The following is a 24,278-nucleotide window of genomic DNA, read 5'->3' as shown; positions in this document are numbered from 1 at the left end:
GGAGAAAAGAGGAAATAAACAAGAACTAGTAAGTAGATAGAAGAAAACCCAGAGGAGTGTGTATATATATGCTTGTACATGCACATGTAGTGTGACCTAAGTGTAAGGAGAAGTAGCAAGACACCCCCGAAATCTTGCAATAACATGTTTACATTATCATATATTAAGTGAGCAATAGAGCTAGGCCTTAAAAATGCATATACGTACAGTACACACATTATTTATCTTAAAGTATTTTTGTTCTTAGCTTATAGTGATTGGTGAATATTTTTATTGTCGGATGTTTGAATAAATGAAGAATGGGTATAATTGAAAAATGCTGCATTAGCAAAATGCTGTAAAGTGGGGTCTGCCTGTATGTCAGTACTGTATTTGAGTCTTCATATGCATTTGCATAATAGTGGCTTTCTTTTGTGCCAGTGTTTTATTACATGTAAACTACATTATCCTTGTACAGCATTAAAAGAAATAATAATTTTAATTTGAAAGTGAATTTGAATAAAAAGATCTGATTCTGTCTTGTTTGTGTCCTCATTTTCTTTTATATATTTCTTCCCACCTTACATTTGTATAATCATTTCTGGATTTGTGCAGAGATGCTTAAAGTCTAGAGATCTTCTGTAAAAGTAGGAGTCATGCTATAACTCTATTAAATAGTGATGGCCTAAACTTGGTATTAAGAAGCATGTGGTGGTTCTTATTGCTAACCCACCTCCTCTTCCCCCACCAAAAAAATAAAAGTCCTGTCAGTGTCATAGTTTTTAATATATATTAATTTTATCTTCTAAAATGGTAGAGAATCTTTTCCTAAAGGTAATGACACAATATGCAAAATTAATGGAAAACTTACAGAATTATGCAGCCATGAAGTTAGAGTTTGGTGAGCTTGTTACACAACTGCAATTTTGATACTTTGAAGCCTATTTTAGTTAATTCCATTGCTCAAACTGACCCAATTCCTAGTTATATCGCTAATATGTTTTTCATTCTATAGATTGTGTGCAAGAAACTGGCCATTCAGCTATCAGAATTAACCTATAAAGCACCCAGAAGTCAGTAATTTGGCTAATTTTACACACAGTTTAACAAATTCCAATTTAAAAACAGTTAAGAATAAACACTGTATGCATTCCAGCCACTAAAACAACTCTCTCTCTCTCTCTCTCTGTTCATTAATCATATTCCTAGTCCTCTCCTATATGATGTTTACCCTTAATTTTGAATCTATCATCACAAAACACTGGAAGTTTTACCCAGTTTCTCAGCTAGTAAAATATAACCAAGAATGATTGATCATGGTTTTGGCAATCCAAATAATTAAAGCAGACCAAGTACATACCCATAAAAGAGACTAGGAGGGTAGGAGGGCCCTAACCTTCCTCAGAAAAATTGTCTGAAGTTGAATATTTCTAACTTGAGGCTTGTAATAAAGTTGGTAGAATTACCGACAATATGTAAAGTAAAAGGACAAGTGCAACTAATGTGACATTTATTGTGGCAACGTTTCGCTCTCCAGGAGCTTTATCAAGCCATTACAAACAATACATGGACACAGAGGGTATATAAAGGCTCAGAGTGAGGTGTAATACTAGTGAGGTACCATTTCGATGTTCACTAGTGGTAGTAGTAGTAGTAGTAGTGGTAGTGACAAAAGTAATACAATATGGTAGAGCAATTAATTCGTACATGAGTAAAAGGATATAAAAGCTATTACTTGGGTAACATAAAAATAGGTTGGACAAATATAGACTGGAATGAGGCAGCTTGTTTCAGTGTTCACTCTCTGTGCTTTGTGTAGTATAACAGGAGAGACTATGTGATGGCAGGGTTTACTGTTTTCAGGAGGATTCTTGCTAAGACTTCGGAGATGGTGAAGCTGCCGTTGTTTTGTTTAATTGTATTCGAAACAGCGATCAGTGCTGATTCGAGGCACTTGCATCTGCGGAAATTAGTTTCTTTGATCACTAATTGGGCGTCTCTGAATTTCATGAGATGATTGGTGGAATTTCGGTGTTGTACACAGGCATTGTTCAAGTTATCATTCCTACATGCGTAAATGTGTTCATTGAGGTGGGTGTCGAGGTTTCTGGCTGTTTCACCTACGTAAATCTTGTCACAGCCTCCACTGGGTATAGTGTAAACTCCTGCATTGACTGGTTCGTGGTGCTTGGATTTTGTCCTGGTTATATCCTTTATTGAAGTTCTAGCACTTCAATAAAGGATATAACCAGGACAAAATCCAAGCACCACGAACCAGTCAATGCAGGAGTTTACACTATACCCTGTGGAGGCTGTGACAAGATTTACGTAGGTGAAACAGCCAGAAACCTCGACACCCGCCTCAATGAACACATTTACGCGTGTAGGAACGATAACTTGAACAACGCCTGTGTACAACATTGAAATTCCACCAATCATCTCATGAAATTCAGAGACGCCCAATTAGTGATCAAAGAAACTAATTTCCGCAGACGCAAGTGCCTCGAATCAGCACTGATCGCTGTTTCGAATACAATTAAACAAAACAACGGCAGCTTCACCATCTCCGAAGTCTTAGCAAGAATCCTCCTGAAAACAGTAAACCCTGCCATCACATAGTCTCTCCTGTTATACTACACAAAGCACAGAGAGTGAACACTGAAACAAGCTGCCTCATTCCAGTCTATATTTGTCCAACCTATTTTTATGTTACCCAAGTAATAGCTTTTATATCCTTTTACTCATGTACAAATTAATTGCTCTACCATATTGTATTACTTTTGTCACTACCACTACTACTACTACTACTACTACCACTAGTGAACATCGAAATGGTACCTCACTAGTATTACACCTCACTCTGAGCCTTTATATACCCTCTGTGTCCATGTATTGTTTGTAATGGCTTGATAAAGCTCCTGGAGAGCGAAACGTTGCCACAGTAAATGTCACATTAGTTGCACTTGTGTCCTTTTACTTTACAACTTGAGGCTTATTTCAGGCCACAGTTGGTCTAAAACCAACCAACATCATCTCCATTTTACTAGCATGTCATCTGATATATAAATTGACACCAAGAAACATCCAATAAAACCACGAAAACCATCCTGGATAGCACCTCAGTCACTATTATAACTCAAGTGCAAGGTCAGAGTTAGCTGTTACCATCAAACAAACAAACAAAATTTATTTCTTTGCAAAGGCTACAATGTGTGAGTACATTTTATAATTTGTTAGGTACAAAGAAAGCCACTGTCATGCTGGGGCATTTCAGGCAGACTAATCCTGTTACAGTAGGGCCCCACTTATACGGCAGGTTAGGTTTGAGGCTACCGCCATAAAGTGGGACACCATTTTTTCCACTTATAAATGCATGTATGTTAGATAGTAGTTTGGTAGACAGCAACTTGCCCAGGGAGGTACTACTGTCCTGCCAAGTGAGTGTAAAACAGAAGCCTGTAATTATTTTACAAGATGGTAAGATTGTTGGTGTCTTCTTTTCCGTCTCATAAACATGAAAGATTTCAGGTACATCTTTTTACTTCTACTTACATTTAGGTCACACTACACATGCATGTACAAGCATATATACACACACACACCCCTCTGGGTTTTCTTCTATTTTCTTACTAGTTCTTGTTTATTTCCTCTTATCTCCATGGAGAAGTGGAACAGATTCTTCCTCTGTAAGCCATGCATGTTGTAAGGTGACTAACATGCCGGGAGCAAGGGGCTAGTAACCCCTTCTCCTGTAAACATTACTGAAGTTAAAAAGAGAAACTTTGTTTTTCTTTTTGGGCCACCCTGCCTTGGTAGGATATGGCCAGTTTATTGAAAGACAGAAGAAAGAAATGCATATCAATGCCAGATAACAAGTTTACACAATCATCTATTAAGTTAACAGTAGAACTAGGCATTAAAAACAAGAAGTAAAATACACATACAGTACATTCATTACTTCCCTTAAAATATTTGTAGTCTTAACCCTTGAGGGTTTTGGTCAATAGTAGTACGGCTTACGACCCAGTGTTTTTGACGTACTAGTACGCCTAAATTCTAGCGCCCTCAAATCTAATGAGAGAAAGCTGGTAGGCCTACATATGAAAGAATGGGTCTATGTGGCCAGTGTGCGCAGTATAAAAAAATCCTACAGCACACAGTGCGTAATGAGAAAAAAAAAACCTTGACCGTGTTTTTGGAATAAAACAACGACTTTGCACTGTATTTTTGTATGGTATTTATTGTTGTATTCTAGTTTTCTTGGTCTCATTTTATAGAATGGGAGACATATTACAGAAATTGAGATGATTTTGACTGGTTTTACAATGAAAAGTACCTTGAAATTGAGCGCAAAGTACCAGAAATGTTCTATTTTTATCAAAGTTCAAAAGTAAACAAATCATGCCAGGCGTCCAATACACGTCAACTGGTGAGTCTGATATTCTTTCACAAGTGCGCTGATATTATTTATACCATTTCTACACTAATGCAGTAGTCTGCATAACAGTAAATCTTCTATTTTTTGCAAGAATAAAAATTCAAAGTGGAAAGTCAAAGAAATATAAGAGGGGCTTGGGGATGTGACTAACGAACAGAGAACTTGTTATTTTAGTGCCAGGAATGTCTTTTTTGCTTATTCTGGACCCTATTCGGAAATTGGCATCTTTTGAAATTTGTGTGAAATTGGCAAAATTGCTAAATTCTGACCACTTTATTGGATAGTTGAAATTGGTAAATGGGTGGTTTCTTGTACTCATTCGATAGGAAAAAATGGAGTTCTAGCGAAATAGTTATGATTTTTGTCAACTAGTACATTGGAATTGGCCGAAAATAGGGCTCAAAGTGGGCAAAATCGCCGATGCGTAGACATTGTCAAGACCGCTAACTTCTCGACAGCATAATTCCGTAAGTTTTCCATCAAATTTAATACTTTTGGTGTCATTATGATCGGGAAAAGATTCTCTATCTTTTCATAAGAAAAAATATTTTTTTTTTTTTTTAAATTTGGCCGACCCTGAGAACAAGTTTTGGAGAGGGCCTGTCGACCCTCAAAGGGTTAATGTAGGGTGAGAGGTGAGTTATTATTGTAGAGTCAGGTGTGGTAGCTCCCACACCTGCTACCATACCTACTTGAAATATACGACTTAAATTTAAAGCTCCCCAGAATGATCATTATTATTACTGTCAACATGCCTTGTTCACTGAGTTTAATAATTTCTAACAACTACCCTTAGATGCCATCGTAAACTAGAGAGAACAAGTAAATGAGAGAGGAGAGAGACGCTGAGAATGTAAACAGACAGACGTGTAAGGGGAGTCACTCAGTTAGACGAACACATATTAATGTGTGTCCACTTTTGGTTAATTCACTTACATTTACATGAGTTGCTGAAACTTTTACCCCACAATGCAAACACTCTTACATTGTGTACAAGTTGTACAGGTTGGTGCCGTAGAATAAATAAATAGCAACACTCCCTTTCTCATGCAACACACCATTTTTAGAATGAATGATGCTAAAGTGAAGGCATATGAATGGAATATTTTTCTCCTGTTACCCACCAGTAATTTCATTGTGTACACATTTTCTTTGGTTTTAGACTTTAGAAAAACGTAGTTCTTTCCATCACTTCAACAAGCTGCTCAGCTACCATATCTCATATATATGTCAGTTTTTCTACTGTGGGTGTATGTATGATGTTTATATAAACCATACCCCCGGCCGGGATTGAACCCGCGGTCATAGAGTCTCAAAACTCCAGCCCGTCGCGCTAACCACTAGACCAGCTAGCCACAATAAGATTCATCCAACTAGGTATATTTCTACACCATAGGAAAGTTAGCACAGGCACCTCTGTGACCGCGGGTTCAATCCCGGCCGGGGGTATGGTTTATTTGCAATCGTGTCATTACGATTTCTTAAGTCATGATGTTTATATGTTATGTAGCATGTTTCCTGTATAATTTTGAACAAAAAATATCATAGATGGATTAATGAAAATGTCTATATTAAGGCTTTTAACCCCTTAACTGTCCAAACGTAGATCTACGTTCTTACCACTAGCACTCCAGACATAGATCAGTGTTTTATTTTTCCTGCCTCCATATTTGGGATGATTGGCCTGAGATGGCTGGTCAGTATAGAATGGGTGTTAACACTCAGTGTGCACAGTATTAAAAAATCTGGGACCACTTAGTACCTTTTGGGAGCACCAGTTCAATTGAGTACCAGCTAGAGCAAAAACTGGGGCAGACACCAGGGATTTACTGATGTCATGTCCTATTAACACTCCCCTTTTATGAGGAAAGTTATGTTGACCCCGAGTTTAGTGACTTTGAGATGGATGTGGCCACAAGTGGTTGAGGAAATATCAAAAACCTTGTTAATAATCCATGTGCAACATTTGTGCAACATCCTTTCAATTTTGATACCACTGGTAGTGTCATCCTGCCAGAATGTCCTATAACCTATGCCCTAAGCTGGCCGGGTGGCTGGCTGGCTGGCCAGGTGGCTGGCTGGCTGGCTGGCTGGCTGGCCAGCTGGCTGGCTGGCTGGTTGATTGGTTGGCTGGCTGGCTGGTTGATTGGTTGGCTGGCTGGCTGGGTGCCTGGCTGACTGACTGACTGGCCAGGTGGCTGACTGACTGGCCGGGTGACTGGCCGGGTGACTGGCCGACTGGCTGGCCAGGTGGCTGGCTATTGTGAGGTAACAAAAAGTTTCATAGTTAATAAGATTTATAGTTGTGATGTAGCACATAAATAACAGTGTTACAAGTGCATGGTACAATTAACAGTGATACAACATTAAAATTTTAAGTATGTTAGCCAGACTTTGAGTCCTGGAAATGGGAAGTACATTGCTTGCACTTTAACCTTTTGACTGTTTTGGTCGTATATATACGTCTTACGAGTCACCGTTTTTGACATATATATACTCATAAATTCTAGCGGCTTCAAATCAAGCAGGAGAAAACTGTTAGGCCCACATGTGAGAGAATGGGTCTGTGTGGTCAGTGTGCACCATATAAAAAAATCCTGCAGCACACAGTGCATAATGAGAAAGAAAAACTCCAACTGTTTTTTTAATTAAAATGCCGACTTTGTGGTCTATTTTCGTATAGTATTTATGGTTGTATTCTTGTTTTCTTGGTCTCATTTGATAGAATGGAAAACATATCATAGAAATAGAGGTGATTTTGATTGGTTTTTCTATGAAAAGAACCTTGAAATGGAGCTCAAAGTAGGGGAAATGTTTGATTTTTGCCGATGTTCAATAGTAAACAAATTATGTCATTTTCCAATAAATGTCCAAGTAGCCATTCTAATATGCAGTCATGAATGGGTTGACATTATTTATGCAATTATTACAATATTGCAGTAGTCTGCATAACAGTAAATCTTTTATTTTTTGTTTGAATAAAAATTCAGAATAGAAAGCAAGAGTAATATCAGAGGGGCCTGGAGATGTGACTGATGAACATAGAAAATGTTATTTTAGAGCCAGGAATGTCTGCATTGTTCATTCTGGACTCTATTTTGAAATTGTCATATTTTTAAATTTTTTGTGAAATTAGCCAAATGGCAAATTTCTGACCACGTTATTGGGTAGTTGAAATCGGTAAATGGGCAGTTTCTTGTATTCAGTTGATAGAAAAAATAGAGTTCTAAAGAAATGGCTATGAGTTTGGTCGACTGGAACAATGGAATTATCCGAAAATAGGGCTCAAAGTGGGTGAAATCGTCGATTCGTGAATATTGCCGAGGTCGCTAACTTCACGAGAGCGTAATTCCGTCAGTTTTCCATCAAATTTCGTTCTTTTGGTGTCATTACAATTGGGAAAAGATTCTTTATCATTTCATTAGAAAAAATAATTTTTTTTTTTTTTTTAAATTTTGCGACACCAGGAGACACCTCAGGATTTGGGGTTGCGACAGTCATGGGGTTAAAGGAGGGGTTTGGGATATTGGCAGTTTGGAGGGACATCTAAACTGTCGTATCTAAGTGCCTCTGCAGAGACAGTGATTATGTATGAGTGATGGTGAAAATGTTGAATGATGAAGGTTATTTCTTTCTTTTTTTTGACTTTTCTTTCTTTTTGGGTCACCCTGCCTCGGTGGGAATGGCCAACGTGTTAAAAAAAAAGGTTTAATAGATTAGAGGTCGTAATTTTTTTTTTTTTTGCGTTGCTTCAAACTGGTTAGATGGTTTAGCATAGTGTTGGTTTGTTTAATTTTTTGATTTGCAGGCAGAGTACCTTTTGCTGGTTCAGGCAGTGAATTCAGGCCATTTATGTGCATTGCATTTTTACATACTTGAAACTGATAGTAGTGATGTCAAAGAGTGTTTTGTGTCTTGTGTTATGCCTGTGTATTTTTTATAGTTTAGGCCAAAATTTACCACTTGTAGCATACTTGAGGGTGCTGTTATTAAGCTGTACATTTTTGTGACAATGGTCTCAATAATGTAGATCTATGTGGTAGACAGTGAAAGCGTTAATCCTGTATATAATCCTGTGATCACCTCCACTGATTGACTGATACTTGTTTCTGTAACAAAATGTTTATCACTGTTAGACTTGTATCATAAAGCAAGTCATATCTCAGTTCTTTTCATTCTCAGACTCCAAGTAGTCGTGGAAGGAAGAAGAAGGAGGCGCAGTCTAAAACACCAGTAGAGGGTGATGAAGAAACTCCTGGCAAACCCTACGAGTGCCAACGTAGGTTACTGATATTTTTTTCTGTTTAATGTTTCCTGTTTTAGAAATGTGACATCCAAACTCTTGAGTATTTTTCATCACCAAAATAATTATTTTTAATGAGACTTCATACACCATAATGTTTGAAGATTATTGTAAAATAAATAATGTCAGACTGTCCAATTAGACATTGTTAGTATTTGGTGGTGAAATTTAAGCACTATATATTTAATTAATGATTTTTTAAGTTAGCAGCTTTATTCAGTTTATTTTAGTTTATCTTAAGGAATTTAATTTAATTACATATTTTCTCTGATAAATTTAGCTGATAAGTGCTGAGATGAAAAGATATTTCCTTCCATTCTTAAAGCATATGCTTGTGATTTGATGTGCTTTATTCTTATAAAATACAGTGGGATGTTATGGTGCCATTGGAATTGGACTTAGACCTTGCAAATGAGAAATAGTCCAGTGCATATTGTTCCTTTTAATGCCACTGAAAATTATCAACTTTATTTCTCGTGCCATACTAATTCCTTCTTTATCCTTGAGGATGCTGCATCACTCCAGAAGAGAGACTGTAACACACATTAATTTCAGCTTAATATTCTACTATTTTATACTGTTCTTAAGTTATTTTATTGATGATATTAACAGATGGATACAAGAAAGTAGGTGGGATAACCAGAAGATTTAATACCTAGAGGAAATGATTACTTTAATCATGGATTGCATGCAGTAACAGTTTAATATTTCTTATGCTTTCTTCCAGCAGGTAGCCATAAGTACACATACATGGTGTTGGGTGCAGGAGAAGTACTTTAGGAAAGAGTAATATAATTGTTATATTTCATGTAAGAATAAATGGTTTTGAAGGATGAAAAAACTCATTACTGTACTGGGGCCTAGTAGCTTGCTTAAAACAAGACCAGGACATGTCTGCCTGTCACTAGGTCTCAAAAGGGCTGACTCATTTTCATGCTTGGTGTTAGCATCCTAAATCTCTGTTCCACTCGCTGCTCCAATCTTGCCATGCCAGAGCCCATTAGCAGATGGCCTCACTCTTTGACTTGCCAGTTAGCAATCAGGTAAGAATAGGGGGGGGAAGTGGTGTTGTATCTTTAAGCTACTGGGTTGGCACAGAAATGTATTTTTTGTCCTACAAAACTAAGTCAGTGACAGCACCACAGACATCAACTGTTGAAAGTGAAGGTATTTTCTTGAAAATTTGGTATAGGGTTGTTTGGTGTATGATGTATTTGGTATATAGTCATTTGTTGTAGGTGTGATGGTTCCTAGTTATTTGGTTAAATTTTGTCAAGAGATGTAAGTTTTCATATTTTGTTCTTCTAAACTTGTTCAGGTTTTTATTTCTGACTGGTTTTGGGAAAAATATACTGATGTTTGAAGAAACAAGTGACATGTACAGTAGACAACCATCTTTCATGCCAGTTAGGTTCCAGAAAAATGAAGTTATAAAGGGAAAATACTAAGAGTGGAGTAAGCAACTACTAGGAAAATTTGGGTTATGTGCTATGACACCTCTAAAAAAAAAACATGCAAGGTTTTTTTCTTTTAATTCCTAAATTGTCAATATTAACCCTTTGACTGTTTTCGACGTATAATACGTCTTACGAGCCAATGTTTCTGACGTATATATACTCAATAATTCTAGCGGCTTCAAATCAAGCAGGAGAAAGCTGGTAGGCCCACATGTGAGAGAATGGGTCTGTGTGGTCAGTGTGCACCACATAAAAAAAATCCTGCAGCACACATTGCGTAATGAGAAAAAAAAAACTCTGATCGTATAGTATTTATCGTTGTATTCGTGTTTTCATGGTCTTAGGTGATAAAATGGAAAACATATTACAGAAATAGAGATGATTTTCATTACTTTGACGATGAAAACGACCTTGAAACTGAGCTCAAATTAGCGGAAATGTTCGATTTTTACCAATGTTCAGGAGTAAACAAATCACACCACACGTCCAATACACGTCAACTGGGAAGTCTAATATTCTTTCACTAGTGCACTGATATTATTTATACCATTTTTACAATAATGCAGTAGTCTGCATAACAGTAAATTTTGTATTTTTTTGTATGAATAAAAAATCAAAATAGAAAGCAATAATAATATAAGAGGGGCCTAGAGATGTGACTAATGAATAGAGGATATGCTATTTTAGTGCCAAGAATGTCTACCTTGTTTATTCTGGACCCTATTTTGAAATTGGCATCTTTTTTAATTTGCGTGAAATTGGCCAAATTGCCAATTTCTGACCACTATATTGGGTAGTTCAAATTGGTAAATGGGCGGTTTCTTGTACTCAGCTGATAGATAAAATGGAGTTCTAAAGAAATAGCTATGAGTTTGGTCAACTGGAACAACGAAATTGGCTGAAAACAGGGCTCAAAGTCGGCGAAATCGCCGATACACATATGTCACCAATTCCGCTAACTTCGCAGGAGCGTAATTCCGTGAATTTTCGACCAAATTTCAAACTTTTGGTGTCATTACCATCGGGAAAAGATTCTCTATCATTTCATAAGAAAAAATAATTCTTTCTTTTTTGAATATTTGGCGACATAGAATGACAGTTTCAGAAAGGGGCCTGAAACAGTCAAAGGGTTAATAATGTTTTTAACAATTTACATTGTAGATGTTGTTTCATGATGATCTAGAAATGTGTTGTGAGGATTCATGTTGCCCTACTAGGCCTAGTTGAATGTAGTGAGGTTCAGACTCTACGTGTAAAATGTTTAACTTAAATTGGGTATCTAAGGTTAAATTTGCATAATGTACTTTTTGTGTGTCCATAACGTGTGTGCCATCAAGACCATTGTAAAAAAAAAAATTGTACTATATGTTCCTTAGCTTAAATAAATAACTTATTAAACAAACTTACCTAAGCCAAGTTGTTGGGGAAAGCATGTGTTTGACACATTTATTGTATATTCCATAGAAAATGGGCATGCACTCCTTCCAGAGTGCATGTCTATAATAGGCTGGGGCTATTATTTCTTCACAAAATTTTCTTGTTTTCCTTTTAAAAATACTCAGATTTTTACTCTTATTCCTCTTCTAAGCACTTCCAGTATTACTACTATTCCTGTTCTATGCCATGGTTAATAATCAGAGCCAAAACAAGGTGATAATAAGAAAAATATAGTGAAGACAAAAGATGGGTGGGTGGAGGGGTTGCAGTGTGGAACTGAGTGAAGCAGCCAGCTACATCAGTCACCCACCTCAGTAGCTCTCAAGACAGTGAGCAGTGAACATCTAGTGACTTGTGGTTTTCAACTATGAAATTTGAGGTTCTTGACCAGTCTCTTTCAAGTAATGTGAGCTCTCTCTACATACCGTAGAACCCCAAGTTTCGGCTGTAATCCGTTCCAGGAGCTAGGCCTAAAGTCGAAATGACCTAAAATCAAAGCAATATTTTCCATAAGAAATAATGTAAATCTAATTAATCTGCTCCACCCAAAAATATTCACAAAAAAATCTATTTTTAAAGAATAAATACAGTGGACCCCCGGTTTACGATATTATTTCATTCCAGAAGTATGTTCAGGTGCCAGTACTGACCAAATTTGTTCCCATAAGGAATATTGTGAATTAGATTAGTCCATTTCAGACCCCCAAACATACACGTACAAACGCACTTACATAAATACACTTACATAATTGGTCGCATTGGGAGCTGATCGTAAACCAGGGGTCCACTGTACTATAGTTTTACATACAGAAAACAATGAGAAATAAATATTCTTTTCTTTCAACAAACCGGCCGTATCCCACCGAGGCAGGGTGGCCCAAAAAGAAAAACAAAAGCTTCTCTTTTCAAATTTAGTAATTTATACAGAAGAAAGGGTTACTAGCCCCTCCCGGCATTTTAGGATAGGATAGGATAGGATTTCGTTCGGATTTTTAACCCCGGAGGGTTAGCCACCCAGGATAACCCAAGAAAGTCAGTGCGTCATCGAGGACTGTCTAACTTATTTCCATTGGGGTCCTTAATCTTGTCCCCCAGGATGCGACCCACACCAGTCGACTAACACCCAGGTACCTATTTGCTGCTAGGTGAACAGGACAACAGGTGTAAGGAAACGTGTCGAATGTTCCCACCCGCCGGGAATCGAACCCGGGCCCTCCGTGTGTGAAGCGGGAGCTTTGGCTACCAGGCCACCGGGCCACCTACAACACACATGGCTTACGGAGGAATAATTCTGTTCCACTTCCCCATGGAGATAAGAGGAAATAAACAAGAACAAGAACTAGAAAGAAAATAGCAGAAAACCCAGAGGGGTGTGTACATACTATATGCTTGTACATGTATGTGTAGTGTGACCTAAGTGTAAGTAGAAGTAGCAAGACGTACCTGAAATTTTGCGTGTTTATGAGACAGAAAAAAGGACACCAGCAATCCTACCATCATGTAAAACAATTACAGGCTTTCGTTTTACACTCACTTCTCAGGACAGTAGTACCTCCCTGGGCGGTTGCTGTCTGCCAACCTACTACCTAGAAGAAATAAATATAAAGCACTAATTTTAATGGAGAAATGAACATTTATAACAGTTTTACCTTTATTGAAGACTCTTGTTGGCATATGAGAGAGGCAGGAGAGTTTGTTTGGAGGCAGGCCAAGGTAGTCCTTCAATATGACACTAATATCAACTCTACGGCTTATTTATCTATCACAATTCATCTAGAATGAATAAAATAGATCATTACGTATGTCACGACTGGTGTTGTGTTGTTGTTGGGTGTATAAGGGCCAATGAGAACATAAGCATAAGCGGCAGCAGAGGCGGCAGTGTTTTCAGTTGCCCGATATACCTCAAACGACAGTGGAGGAGTTAGGTTTTGTGTTGTCATTTTTCTATCGCTTAATCGCTTAACTTACTTGCTACGCTGTTAATGCTACACTTTATCGCTGGCTGGGGCTATAGCCTTAATCAACTCGTGCTGCTTTAGTATCATACATATTGTAGAATCACTGAAGAAGGCACATTCTCCCTTCTCTCTTCCTCCTCCACTTTGGTACTTTGCTACAATTTCTTTCTTCAGTTCTATCATGTTTCTCTCTTTACCAAAGGGCTGCCACTAGGAAGTTTCTTTGGGCCCATGGTGGCTTATTTTACAGTCTCAATCAATAAACAAGCACTAAACACAATGAATTTATTGTGAAATGTTTGGATGAGGGCGCAGGGCAATGTTCACTCAAGGATAAACAAAGCCAGATTGGCTCACGACACCTGCGTGGGCAGGCGGACAAGTCTGGCATACCGGCTGAAACACAAGGCACAGGTCTAAATTCGGGACAAAATTTTGCCGAAAAAGCGGTCTAAACTCGAAACAATCAATACTCTAGGTGGTTGAAACTTGGGGTTCCACTGTACATAGAGTGGTTATACACTAAGTATGAATGCATTTGGTTAGAAGCTACCAGAGGCAGTCTCTTCCTTTGTCCATCTCCCTCCTATGCTCCCTGACTCCCTACTTCCCTCTCCCTCTTTCCACCTGTACATCTCTCTTTCCCTTCTCTTTTTATTTTTACACAGGGTTTCACAGGGTTAGGTTAAGGTTCCTAACTTGATTTACAAGCTAAAAGCTGTTACCTACATCAGCTCATTTGAAAGCCTTTTTATTGTTATGAGACATACAAATATGATGAAGTTGGAGCCATCTGTGGGATAGCAATTTCATTTGATTGACTGACTTTATTTCATTGATATCATTATGCTGTATGAACATATTCCATACTTGAGTCATCTTAGGGATAAACAATCTCAGATGAAGTAATGATCTGGAGAAGGGTACAACCAGAGTGTAGTTGCTGTTTGCTGCCCATCTTGTTGTGCAGAAGCTCACTTCTTGCTGTCTGTGGAGTGGAGCCAGGTGTGGTACCTTGACAGTATTAGCCTTGTACATAACAGTAAGGCCACCCACATGCCTCTGGTGTTGAAGGTTCTATTGAAATGAAAGATTTGTCCAGGCCAGGTCCAGGTGAGAGTTGAGTTGTTTTGCTCTGTTCTCTATTCTGTCAAAAAGTTATAGGTGAGATGGAAGGTACACAGTCCAAGAAAGTGGAGCATATTCAAGGTGTGAGCATACTTGTGCCTTGGACAGTCTTACAGCCTCTACTGTCGAGCAGTTGCGAGATATTTCTAAGCACTGTAAACTTCCTTGTTTGCAAGATTTACAACGTGGTTCTTTGTGGTCAGTCTGGAGTCAGATTTCACCCCAGAGCTATCGTCATACCCAGGTAACAAAACTCTCCCATTCATTCTTACCACTGCTCCAGCATTACCATCATGGTACATAGAGACCATCATCATTTGTGTTTTTTCCAGAGTAAGTGTGACCTGCCATTTTTTTCCCCAGGCTGATAAAGCTGTAAGCTGGTGATTGATGTAACTTAGAGCAGCTGGCATTTCCTTTCTTGGATAAGTAAATGTCAGAGTACAGTTTTGTGCATATGTGTGGGATTGTGGGATAAGATGAAGAAGGTCATTGAAGTAGGCATTCCATAACAATGGTTCAACACACTTCCCTGTGGAACACTTGCACCAATAGGATGTCTTGCTGACTCTGTCCTGTTGAGAATTACGCATAGAGATGGTATAAACCTTGGTAATAAATACCGACAAGTAACATTTATGAAGGGATTCAGGGAAACCGGCAGGCCGGACTTGAGTCCTGGAGATGGGAAATATAGTGCCTGCACTCTGAAGGAGGGGTGTTAATGTTGCAGTTTAAAAACTGTAGTGTAAAGCACCCTTCTGGCAAGACAGTGATGGAGTGAATGATGGTGAAAGTTTTTCTTTTTCGGGCCACCCTGCCTTGGTGGGAATCGGCCAGTGTGATAATAAAAAAAAAAAAGTTGGTTTCGAAAGACACGTAAGCAAACACTATAACATATTTATTAGAAAACGTTTCGGTCCTGGGACCTTGATCACTTCTAACATACAGAGGTAGAAAGACATTATATATATAGGCGGAGAGTGAGGTGTGACGCACGTGACCTGAGGAATGTCATAAGAACATAAGAATGGAGGAACACTGTAGAAGGCCTACTGGCCCATGCGAGGCAGGTCCTTATCAAAACAACCTCTACCTATGATGAGGACGGGTAGACGATGAAATCATGTGACTCCTGTGTTGTTGGGTTGGTGCTGCTTAAGTATCATGTATGCCAAAGTTTTTGAAATTTTGTAGTTTCCAGTGTTGCGTTCTATAGTGTCGGTGACGGCGATTAGTGAGGCTTCTAGGCACCGTCGGCATCTGAGGTCTGGTTCGGTGAGAAGGAGTTGTGCCTCATTCCAGTTCATCAAATGCCCCGTGGAGTCTCTGTGGAGGACACATGCGTACCTTACATCGTCTCTGTTAGAGGCATTTCGATGCTCATTCAGGCGGACTGCAAGATCTCTGCCTGTCTCGCCTACATATTTCTTGGGACAGAACCCACAGGGGATAGTGTAGACGCCTGCTGTAGAAATTAGAGATGTGGGGCTGCGTTTCGTAGTGAGGTCTTTGATAGATGATGTGTTTATGGTGGAAACGTTGATGTTACTCATAGCAAGTGCCCTGCGAGTATTCGTGGCAACATCGCCACATGGGAGTACTATGAACTGTTTAGGGGGCTGTTCCATGGGCGGTTTGTTGAGGATAGCTTGTGCCTTGAGTCTGCAATCTCGGATGAAGAAAGATGGGAACTGAAGATGTGTAAAGGCTTGTGTTATGTAAGTGCATTCTTCTTCTAGAAAACAAGGGCTGGAGATGCGAAGAGCTCTCAAGAAGAAGCCAATGAGGACTCCTCTCTTAGTGCGGGAGTCTTGGTGTGAATAAAAGTGTATAAGATCGTCCTTGTTGCAGCCCCACACCTCTAACTTCTACAGCAGGCATCTACACTATCCCCTGTGGGTTCTGTCCCAAGAAATATGTAGGCGAGACAGGCAGAGATCTTGCAGTCCGCCTGAATGAGCATCGAAATGCCTCTAACAGAGACAATGTAAGGTATGCATGTGTCCTCCACAGAGACTCCATGGGGCATTTGATGAACTGGAATGAGGCACAACTTGTTCTCACCGAACCAGACCTCAGACGCCGACGGTGCCTAGAAGCCTCACTAATCGCCGTCACCGACACTATAGAACGCAACACTGGAAACTACAAAATTTCAAAAACATTGGCATACATGATACTTAAGCAGCACCAACCCAACAACACAGGAGTCACATGATTTCATCGTCTACCTGTCCTCATCATAGGTAGAGGTTGTTTTGATAAGGACCTGCCTCGCATGGGCCAGTAGGCCTTCTACAGTGTTCCTCCATTCTTATGTTCTTATGACATTCCTCAGGTCCCGTGCGTCACACCTCACTCTCCGCCTATATATATAATGTCTTTCTACCTCTGTATGTTAGAAGTGATCAAGGTCCCAGGACCGAAACGTTTTCTAATAAATATGTTATAGTGTTTGCTTACGTGTCTTTCTAAACCACGCATAGAGATATATCTGCCTTGAAGGTAATCACTGAGGAGACATAATGTAGAGCCTGCAATTCCCAGTGCTTGCAGTTTTGCCAAGAGGCCCTACCTGGAGGCTACCTGGAGGGCATTCTGGGGATCAATGCCCCCGCGGCCCAGTCCACGACCAGGCCTCCCGGTGGATCAGGGCCTGATCAACGAGGCTGTTACTGCTGGCTGCACACAATCCAACGTACGAACCACACCCCGGCTGATCCGGCACCGTCTTTAGGTATCTGTCCAGCTCCCTCTTGAAGACAACCAGGGGTCTTCCCGTAATGCCCTTTATTGCTGATGGGAGGCTGTTGAACAGTCTTGGGCCCCTGACACTTACTGCGTTTTCTCTTGGTTTACCAGTGATGCCCCTACTTTTCACTGAGGGTATGTTGCATCGCCTGCCAATTCTTTTGCTTTTGTATGGAGTGATTGCTGTGTGCACATTAGGGACCAGTCCCTGCAGAATCTTCCAGGTGTAGATTATGATATATCTCTCTTGCCTGCACTCTAGTGAGTACAAGTCAAGTGCTTCCAGGTGCTCCCAGTAGTTAAGGTGTTTGATGGAACTTATACGTGCAGTAAAGGTTCTCTGTACATTCTCTAGTTCTGCAATTTCACCTCCCTTGAATGGGGATGTTAATGTACAGCAGTATTCCAGCCTAGAGAGAATAAGTGATTTGAAAAGGATCATCATTGGCTTGGCATCTCTTGTCTTGAATGTTCTCAGCATCCATCCTATCAGTTTCCTAGCAGATGTGATAGTGGCATTGTTGTGGTCCTTGAAAGTGAGGTCTTCGGACATGACCACATCCAGGTTCTTCACATTACTTTTCTGCTCTATTGTGTGATTGGAGTTTGTAGTATACTCAGTCCTAGTTATTATTTCCTCCAGTTTTCCATAATGGAGTAGTTTGAATTTGTCTTCATTGAACATCGTATTGTTCTCTGTTGCCCATTGGAAAACTTGGTTTATATCTTCTTGGAGCTTTGCCATGTCCTCAATGGATGACACTCTCATGCAGATCCTAGTATCGTCTGCAAAAGATGATACAGTGCTGTGGTTTACATCTCTGTCTGTCTGATATGAGAATAAGGAACAGGATAGGTGCGAGTACTGTGCCTTGTGGGACAGAGCTCTTCACTATGGCAGTATCTGATTTAACTCTGTTTACCACTACTCTTTGTGTGCGATTGGTTAGAAAGTTGAAGATCCATCTGCCTACTTTGCTGGTTATCCCTTTAGCATGCATTTTGTGTGCTATTACACTATGGTCACACTTGTCAAAGGCTTTTGCAAAGTCTGTGTACACTACATCTGCATTCTGTTTGATTTCCAGTGCATCTAGGACCATATCATAGTGGTCAAGCAGTTGCGAAAGGCAGGAGCAACCTGCTATGAAACCATGTTGCCCTGGGTTGTGCAATTTTTGGGAGTTCAGGTGGTTTGCTATCCTGCTTCTTAGTACTCTTTCAAAGATTTTTATGATGTGGGATGTTAAAGCTATTGGTCTATAGCTCTTAGCTACTGCTATGCTGCCACTTTTATGGAGTGGGGCTATATCTGTTGTTTTTAGTGACTGTGGAATCTCGCCTGTGTCTAAACTCCTTCTCCATAGCATACTTAGGGCCCGTGAGAGGGGTTTCTTGCAGTTTTTAATGAACACCGAGTTCCACGAGTCTGGGCCTGGGGCTGAGTGCATGGGCATGTCATCGATGGCTTTCTTGAAGTCTAGTGGAGTTAGGGCTATGTCATAAATCTGGCCTACATTGGCAGGGTTTTGAGGCTCATTCATGAAAAAATTGTTTGGATTGTCTATCTTTAAACTGGTTAGTGGCTCGCTGAACACTGAGTCATACTGTGATTTCAGTATCTCGCTCATTTCTTTGTTGCCGTGTGTATAGGATCCGTCTTGTCTGAGCAGGGGCCCTATACTAGAAGTGGTTTTTGACTTATTGTTGGCATATGAAAAGAAATATTTCAAATTTCTTTAAATTTCATTAATTGCTTTTAGCTCCTCTTGTCTCTCCTGGATCCTGTATGAGTCCTTTAACTTTAGCTCAGTATTTTCCACTTCCCTGGTTAGCACTTCCTTCCATGTATCAGATAATCTGGCATTCTTGAGGAGCTCAATGATTCTTCGTCTTCTCCTGTAGAGGGAGCGTCTCTCTCTCTCTCCAGTTTACTTCTTCTTTTCTTTTGTCTTATAGGAATATACCTTGAACATACTTCAGCTACCAGGAGGGTGATCTTTTTGAGGCATTGGTTAGGGTTCATGTAATTTAAGATGTCCTCCCAGCATGTTTCATTTAGGGCATAGTTTACCTGATCCCAGATGATGATCTTGTTGTTGAAGTTGAATTTGGTAAAGGTACCCTCATAACGGTATGCATCTTGCCAATCAAGACTCCTGTGCATGCAAGTCTGGACTTGCATGCACAGGAGTGGTGCCATTCTCAGTCGTAAGCACCAGCAGTGTCCAGCGCTACAACACGGCTGACTTTGGATTCATCCAATGTCTTGTTAAACCTTTCCATTAAGTGGCACAACATATCAGCAGCAGAGTAACCTTTTCTGAAGGCATATTGACGGTCACAAGTGAGTGAGTGGTAGTTAAAAAACTGTCATGTATTATTGTCTCTAGAATCTTGCCAGTGATTGACAGGAGTGACACTGGTATGTAGTTGCTGATTTCTTCTGTGCTCTTCTTTTCATGAACAGGGAGTATATTTGCCTCTTTCCACAAAGAAGGCCATTTACACTGTGCTAAGCAGTGCTGATAAATGCGAGTTAGAAGTGCTGCTTGCTGGTCTGCACATTTACTCAGCAGTCTTGGGCTCAACTTATCTGGGCCCACAGCCTTTTCTTGGTCCAGTGATTTAAGGAGAAGATACACCTCATCCTGCCTTATTGTCACCACTGACAGCTTTGACACAGCTCTTGCAGCTAGCCAAGGAGGTTCCCTTGCTGGATCAGGAACTTGGATCTTGACAGCAAAGTGTTTGGCAAAGAGATCAGCTTTCTCCTGACTGCTAATAGAGATGGTTCTATCTTGTTGATTTAGAGGTGGAATAATTTCAACAGATGAATAACCTTGTCAATCCTTGACCAAGGACCACCAAGTTTTAGAGCTCACTCTACCTGATGCAGCTTTATTTTTTGTGTCAGCTTTCCCTGGACTTTGTTCAAGCTGAAGGTGTCTTGCAGGGATGCGTCCTTAGTACTACTATTTTTCTACATGCTGTAAATGATCTGGCCTCTGTTCTCCCATTTAATATTTGGTCATCTCTTTGTTGATATTTTCAATAGCTTGTGCCATCTCTGACTGTCACCTAGTAGCAGCCTCACTCCAGAATGCTGTCAACCATGTTTTCCATTGGGCCACTATGCATGGGTTTAAATTTTCTGGTACTGAAATCCACCAAATTACTTTCGCCAGATGCTCTGTTGTCTCTGATACTCCATTATACCTGTATGGCTCCCGTAACCTTGAATGTGATATGATAAGATTTCTCGGCCTTCTGTTTGATCACCAGCTGTCCTGGAAACCTCACATTACCTCCCTGAAAGCAACTTGCCATAGCCAGTTGAACCTCCTTAAACTGCATTCAGCGCTAATTTTATTGAAAAGACTATGGCGACCAGATATATTCTGTGGCTTCTCCCACAACTCTTTCTGAACTTGATGCCATCCATCATCAGGGGTTACGTTTATGTCTAGGTGCTTTTCCCTCCTCCCCTGTTGGGAACCTATATGTAGAGGCGAATGTTCCATCCTTGAATGATTGCCATGATGCCCATTGCCTCTATTAGTTTGTCTGCTCTTGTGACCTTCATGATCCTTCTCCATACGGATAGTAACAGATGTTAGTAGAGGTCCATTATTTGTTCACTGCCCCTGTTTACTCAGTCCCTTTTCTCTTTGTGTTCACTCGCTCTTAACTTCTCTTCAGTTGCCTTCTTTATTTGTACATCTGATATCTAACTTCGCGAAAGCTCAAATACCTACAGTGGCTTCTCGCTCTCTTTTTCCTAACCACTTTCAGTTTCATTCTTGTGCTGTCGCAGTTTACACTGATGATTCTAAATGCTCTGATGGTGTCGGGTTTGCAGTAGTGTTTCTGGACAGTGTTGTACAAGGTCATTTGCTAGACTCGGCTAGCATCTTCACAGCTGAACTGTATGCAGTTCTAATTGCAATTATCCATATTGCATGCAGGCCTACCTCATCATTTGTGGTAGTCTCGGACTCCTTTCATGCTTTGCAAACTATCAAAAAATTTAATTTGGCTCATCCTCTAGTTCTTTGTATACAAATTTGGTTATGCTGTATTTCTAACAAAAACAAAGAAATCGTTTTTTGCTGGGTCTTTGGTCATGTTGATGTTTAAGGCAACAAGCAGGCAGACTCTGCTGTGCAGTCAACAATACGTGACCTTCCAGTTTCATATAGAAGTATTCCATTCTCAGATTATCTTGCTGTAATCTCTAGCCACCTTCACAACCATTGGCAACAAAGCTGGTCTGAACTGATTCATAACAAATTACAGTCTATCAAGCTGAGTTTAGGATCTTGGTCTTCTTATCATTGATGTCATGGTCGGGAGACTACGCTTTCCCCGTCTTTGCACACATCTCTCTCGTGGGTGTCTCATGGAGAGGCACCCAATTTCACTCTGTGTTAATTGTCAGGTTTCAATATCAGTTTGCCATATTCTGTTGGACTGTCCTGTCCATCAGCGAGCACGCAGAATTTACCTCCTACATCTTCACCGCTCAGACACACTTACTTTATCTTCCCTCCTCGCTGATGGCCCCACCTTTGACATAGACTCTCTGACTTTTAGACAGCAACAGATTTATTACACAGCCTTTGATTATACTTCCTTTACCACCCCTCACTGCCCTTACTAACTCTATGTTGCAGTGCTATATAATCCTGGTGGTTTATTGCTTAATTTTGATAGTAATAATAATAATAATAATAATATTTAGTGAAGGGATTCAGAGAAACTGGTTATTTTTATATAGCTGGACTTGAGTCCTGGAAATGGGAAGTACAATGCCTGCACTTTAAAGGAGGGGTTTGGGATATTGGCAGTTTGGAGGGATATGTTGTGTTTCTTTATATGTATATGTTTCTAAACTGTTGTGTTCTGAGCACCTCTGCAAAAACAGTGATTATGTGTGAGTGAGGTGAAAATGTTGAATGATGATGAAAGTATTTTCTTTTAGTGGATTTTCTTTCTTTTTTTGGGTCGCCCTGCCTCGGTGGGAGATGGCCGACTTGTTGAAAAAAATAATAATAATAATAATAATACAGGCTTCCCTGTGCAGGTTCCTGTTATAGATAGTGGGATATCTCATATACCTTCTCCAAGCCTTGTACTTAGCAGTAGCAGCCTCTTTACAATGAAAGCCAAACCAAGGCTGATCTGTAGGCTTCATCACATACTGCTGGTGAGGGATGTGCTCTTGTTGAAGATGTGTTCAGTGAAGGCATTCACTTGGCTGTTGGCATCACCTTGGACAAGAGCATTGCAATCAGAGGTGGCAAGCTTAGAACAAAGGGCTGGACAGTTTCCTCTTTCCCATATCCAGGTTGTTGCTTATAGATTCATCACCTCTTTCTGTTGGAATCTTCAGTGTTGTAAAAACAGTCTTGTGGTCAGATGATCCAACATAGCCAAGGGGTTGGCAAGTGACTATACCTTCTAGCAGATCACTTGCTACTGGGTCGAGGGATAAGCCAGACAGGTGAGTAGGAAAATCAGCAACCTTTCTCATGTCAAACACTGCAAGAAGGTCATCAGAGTCCCTCTGTATAAGATGTTGGTTGAGGTCACCAACAACTATAATGTGTTGGCATTTGTGCTGAAGTAGAAGGGAGTCCACATTTTTCATCAGGAAGTTGATGGGGTCTCCCCCTTTCTCCCCTCCCCCCTCACTCTCCCCCTCACTCTCTCCATCAACCCCTCTCCCCTCTCCCTCCCTCTCAACCTCTCCCCACTCCTCTCTCCTCTCCACTCTCCTCTCCTCTCTCCTCTCCTCTCTCCTCTCTCCTCTCCTCTCTCCTCTCCTCTCTCCTCTCCTCTCTCCTTTTTTTTTTTTTTTTTTTTACACAGGGTTTGACAAGGTTAAGGATCCCTAGCTTTATTGACAGCTATTTACAGGTTAAGGATTCCTAACTTTATTGGCAAGCTAAGAGCTGTTACCTACATCAGCTCATTTGAAAGCATTTTTATTGTTATGAGACATACAAGTAGGAAACAGGATGAAGTTGGAGCCATCTGTGGGCCAGCATTTTCATTTGATCAACTGACTTTATCAACATCACCCATATGCCTACAGGCTTGCATGTGCAAGTTCCTGTTATAGGTGGTAGGATGTCTCTTATACCTCCGCCATGCTTTGTACTTAGCAGTAGCAGCCTCTCTACAACGAAAGCCAAACCAAGGCTGATCTGTAGGCTTCGTCACATATTGCCGGTGAGGAATGTGTTCTTGTTGTAGATTAAGGATGTGTCCAGTGAAGGCTTTCACTTGGTTGTCAACATCCCCTTGGAGAAGAGCATTCCAGTCGGTGGTGGCGAGCTCAGAGCAAAGGGCTGGCCAATTACCTCTTTCCCATAGCCAGGTTGTGCGTGTGGACTCCTCACCACGTTCTGTTGGGATCTTAAGTCTCGTAAAAACAGCCTTGTGGTCAGAGGATCCAACGTAGCCGAGGGGTTGACAAGTGACTATGCCTTCTGCCAGATCACTCACTACTGGGTCAAGGGAGGAGCCAGAGATATGAGTAGGGAAATCAACAAAGTTTCTCATGTCAAACACTGCAAGAAGGTCATCAAAGTCCCTCTGTATAAGGTGCTGGTTGAGGTCACCAACAATTATAATATGTTGACAGTTGTGTTGTAGCAGAAGGGAGTCAATATTTTCCATTAGGAAGTTGATAGGGTCTGCATGTTGCCACTGAGGTCTGTACATTGCACATGCTAGTACAGAGGTACTAGTGTTTATACAGAGCTTGAAGAACATCATTTCAAGATGTGTAGGGGTGGCAACATCAATGTGCT

General features: G+C 40.3%; 1 protein-coding gene across 6 annotated transcripts in view; it reads left to right on the top strand.

Annotated features, from left to right (window-relative positions):
• Positions 1-24,278, top strand: part of LOC128702155 (zinc finger protein ubi-d4 B) — a 389,189-nt gene that overhangs the window by 80,587 nt on the left and 284,324 nt on the right. For all 6 annotated transcript variants that reach the window (XM_070091760.1, XM_070091755.1, XM_070091758.1 and 3 more), the window contains one exon: positions 8,600-8,696. In XM_070091760.1, coding sequence (XP_069947861.1) covers positions 8,600-8,696 — 97 coding nt within the window. The remainder of the gene's footprint in view (positions 1-8,599; positions 8,697-24,278) is intronic.

The sequence above is a fragment of the Cherax quadricarinatus genome, chromosome 37 (genome assembly GCF_038502225.1).
Source record: "Cherax quadricarinatus isolate ZL_2023a chromosome 37, ASM3850222v1, whole genome shotgun sequence".
Taxonomy (NCBI): Eukaryota; Metazoa; Arthropoda; class Malacostraca; order Decapoda; family Parastacidae; genus Cherax; species Cherax quadricarinatus.
This window is presented reverse-complemented; position numbering and strand designations above follow the sequence as displayed.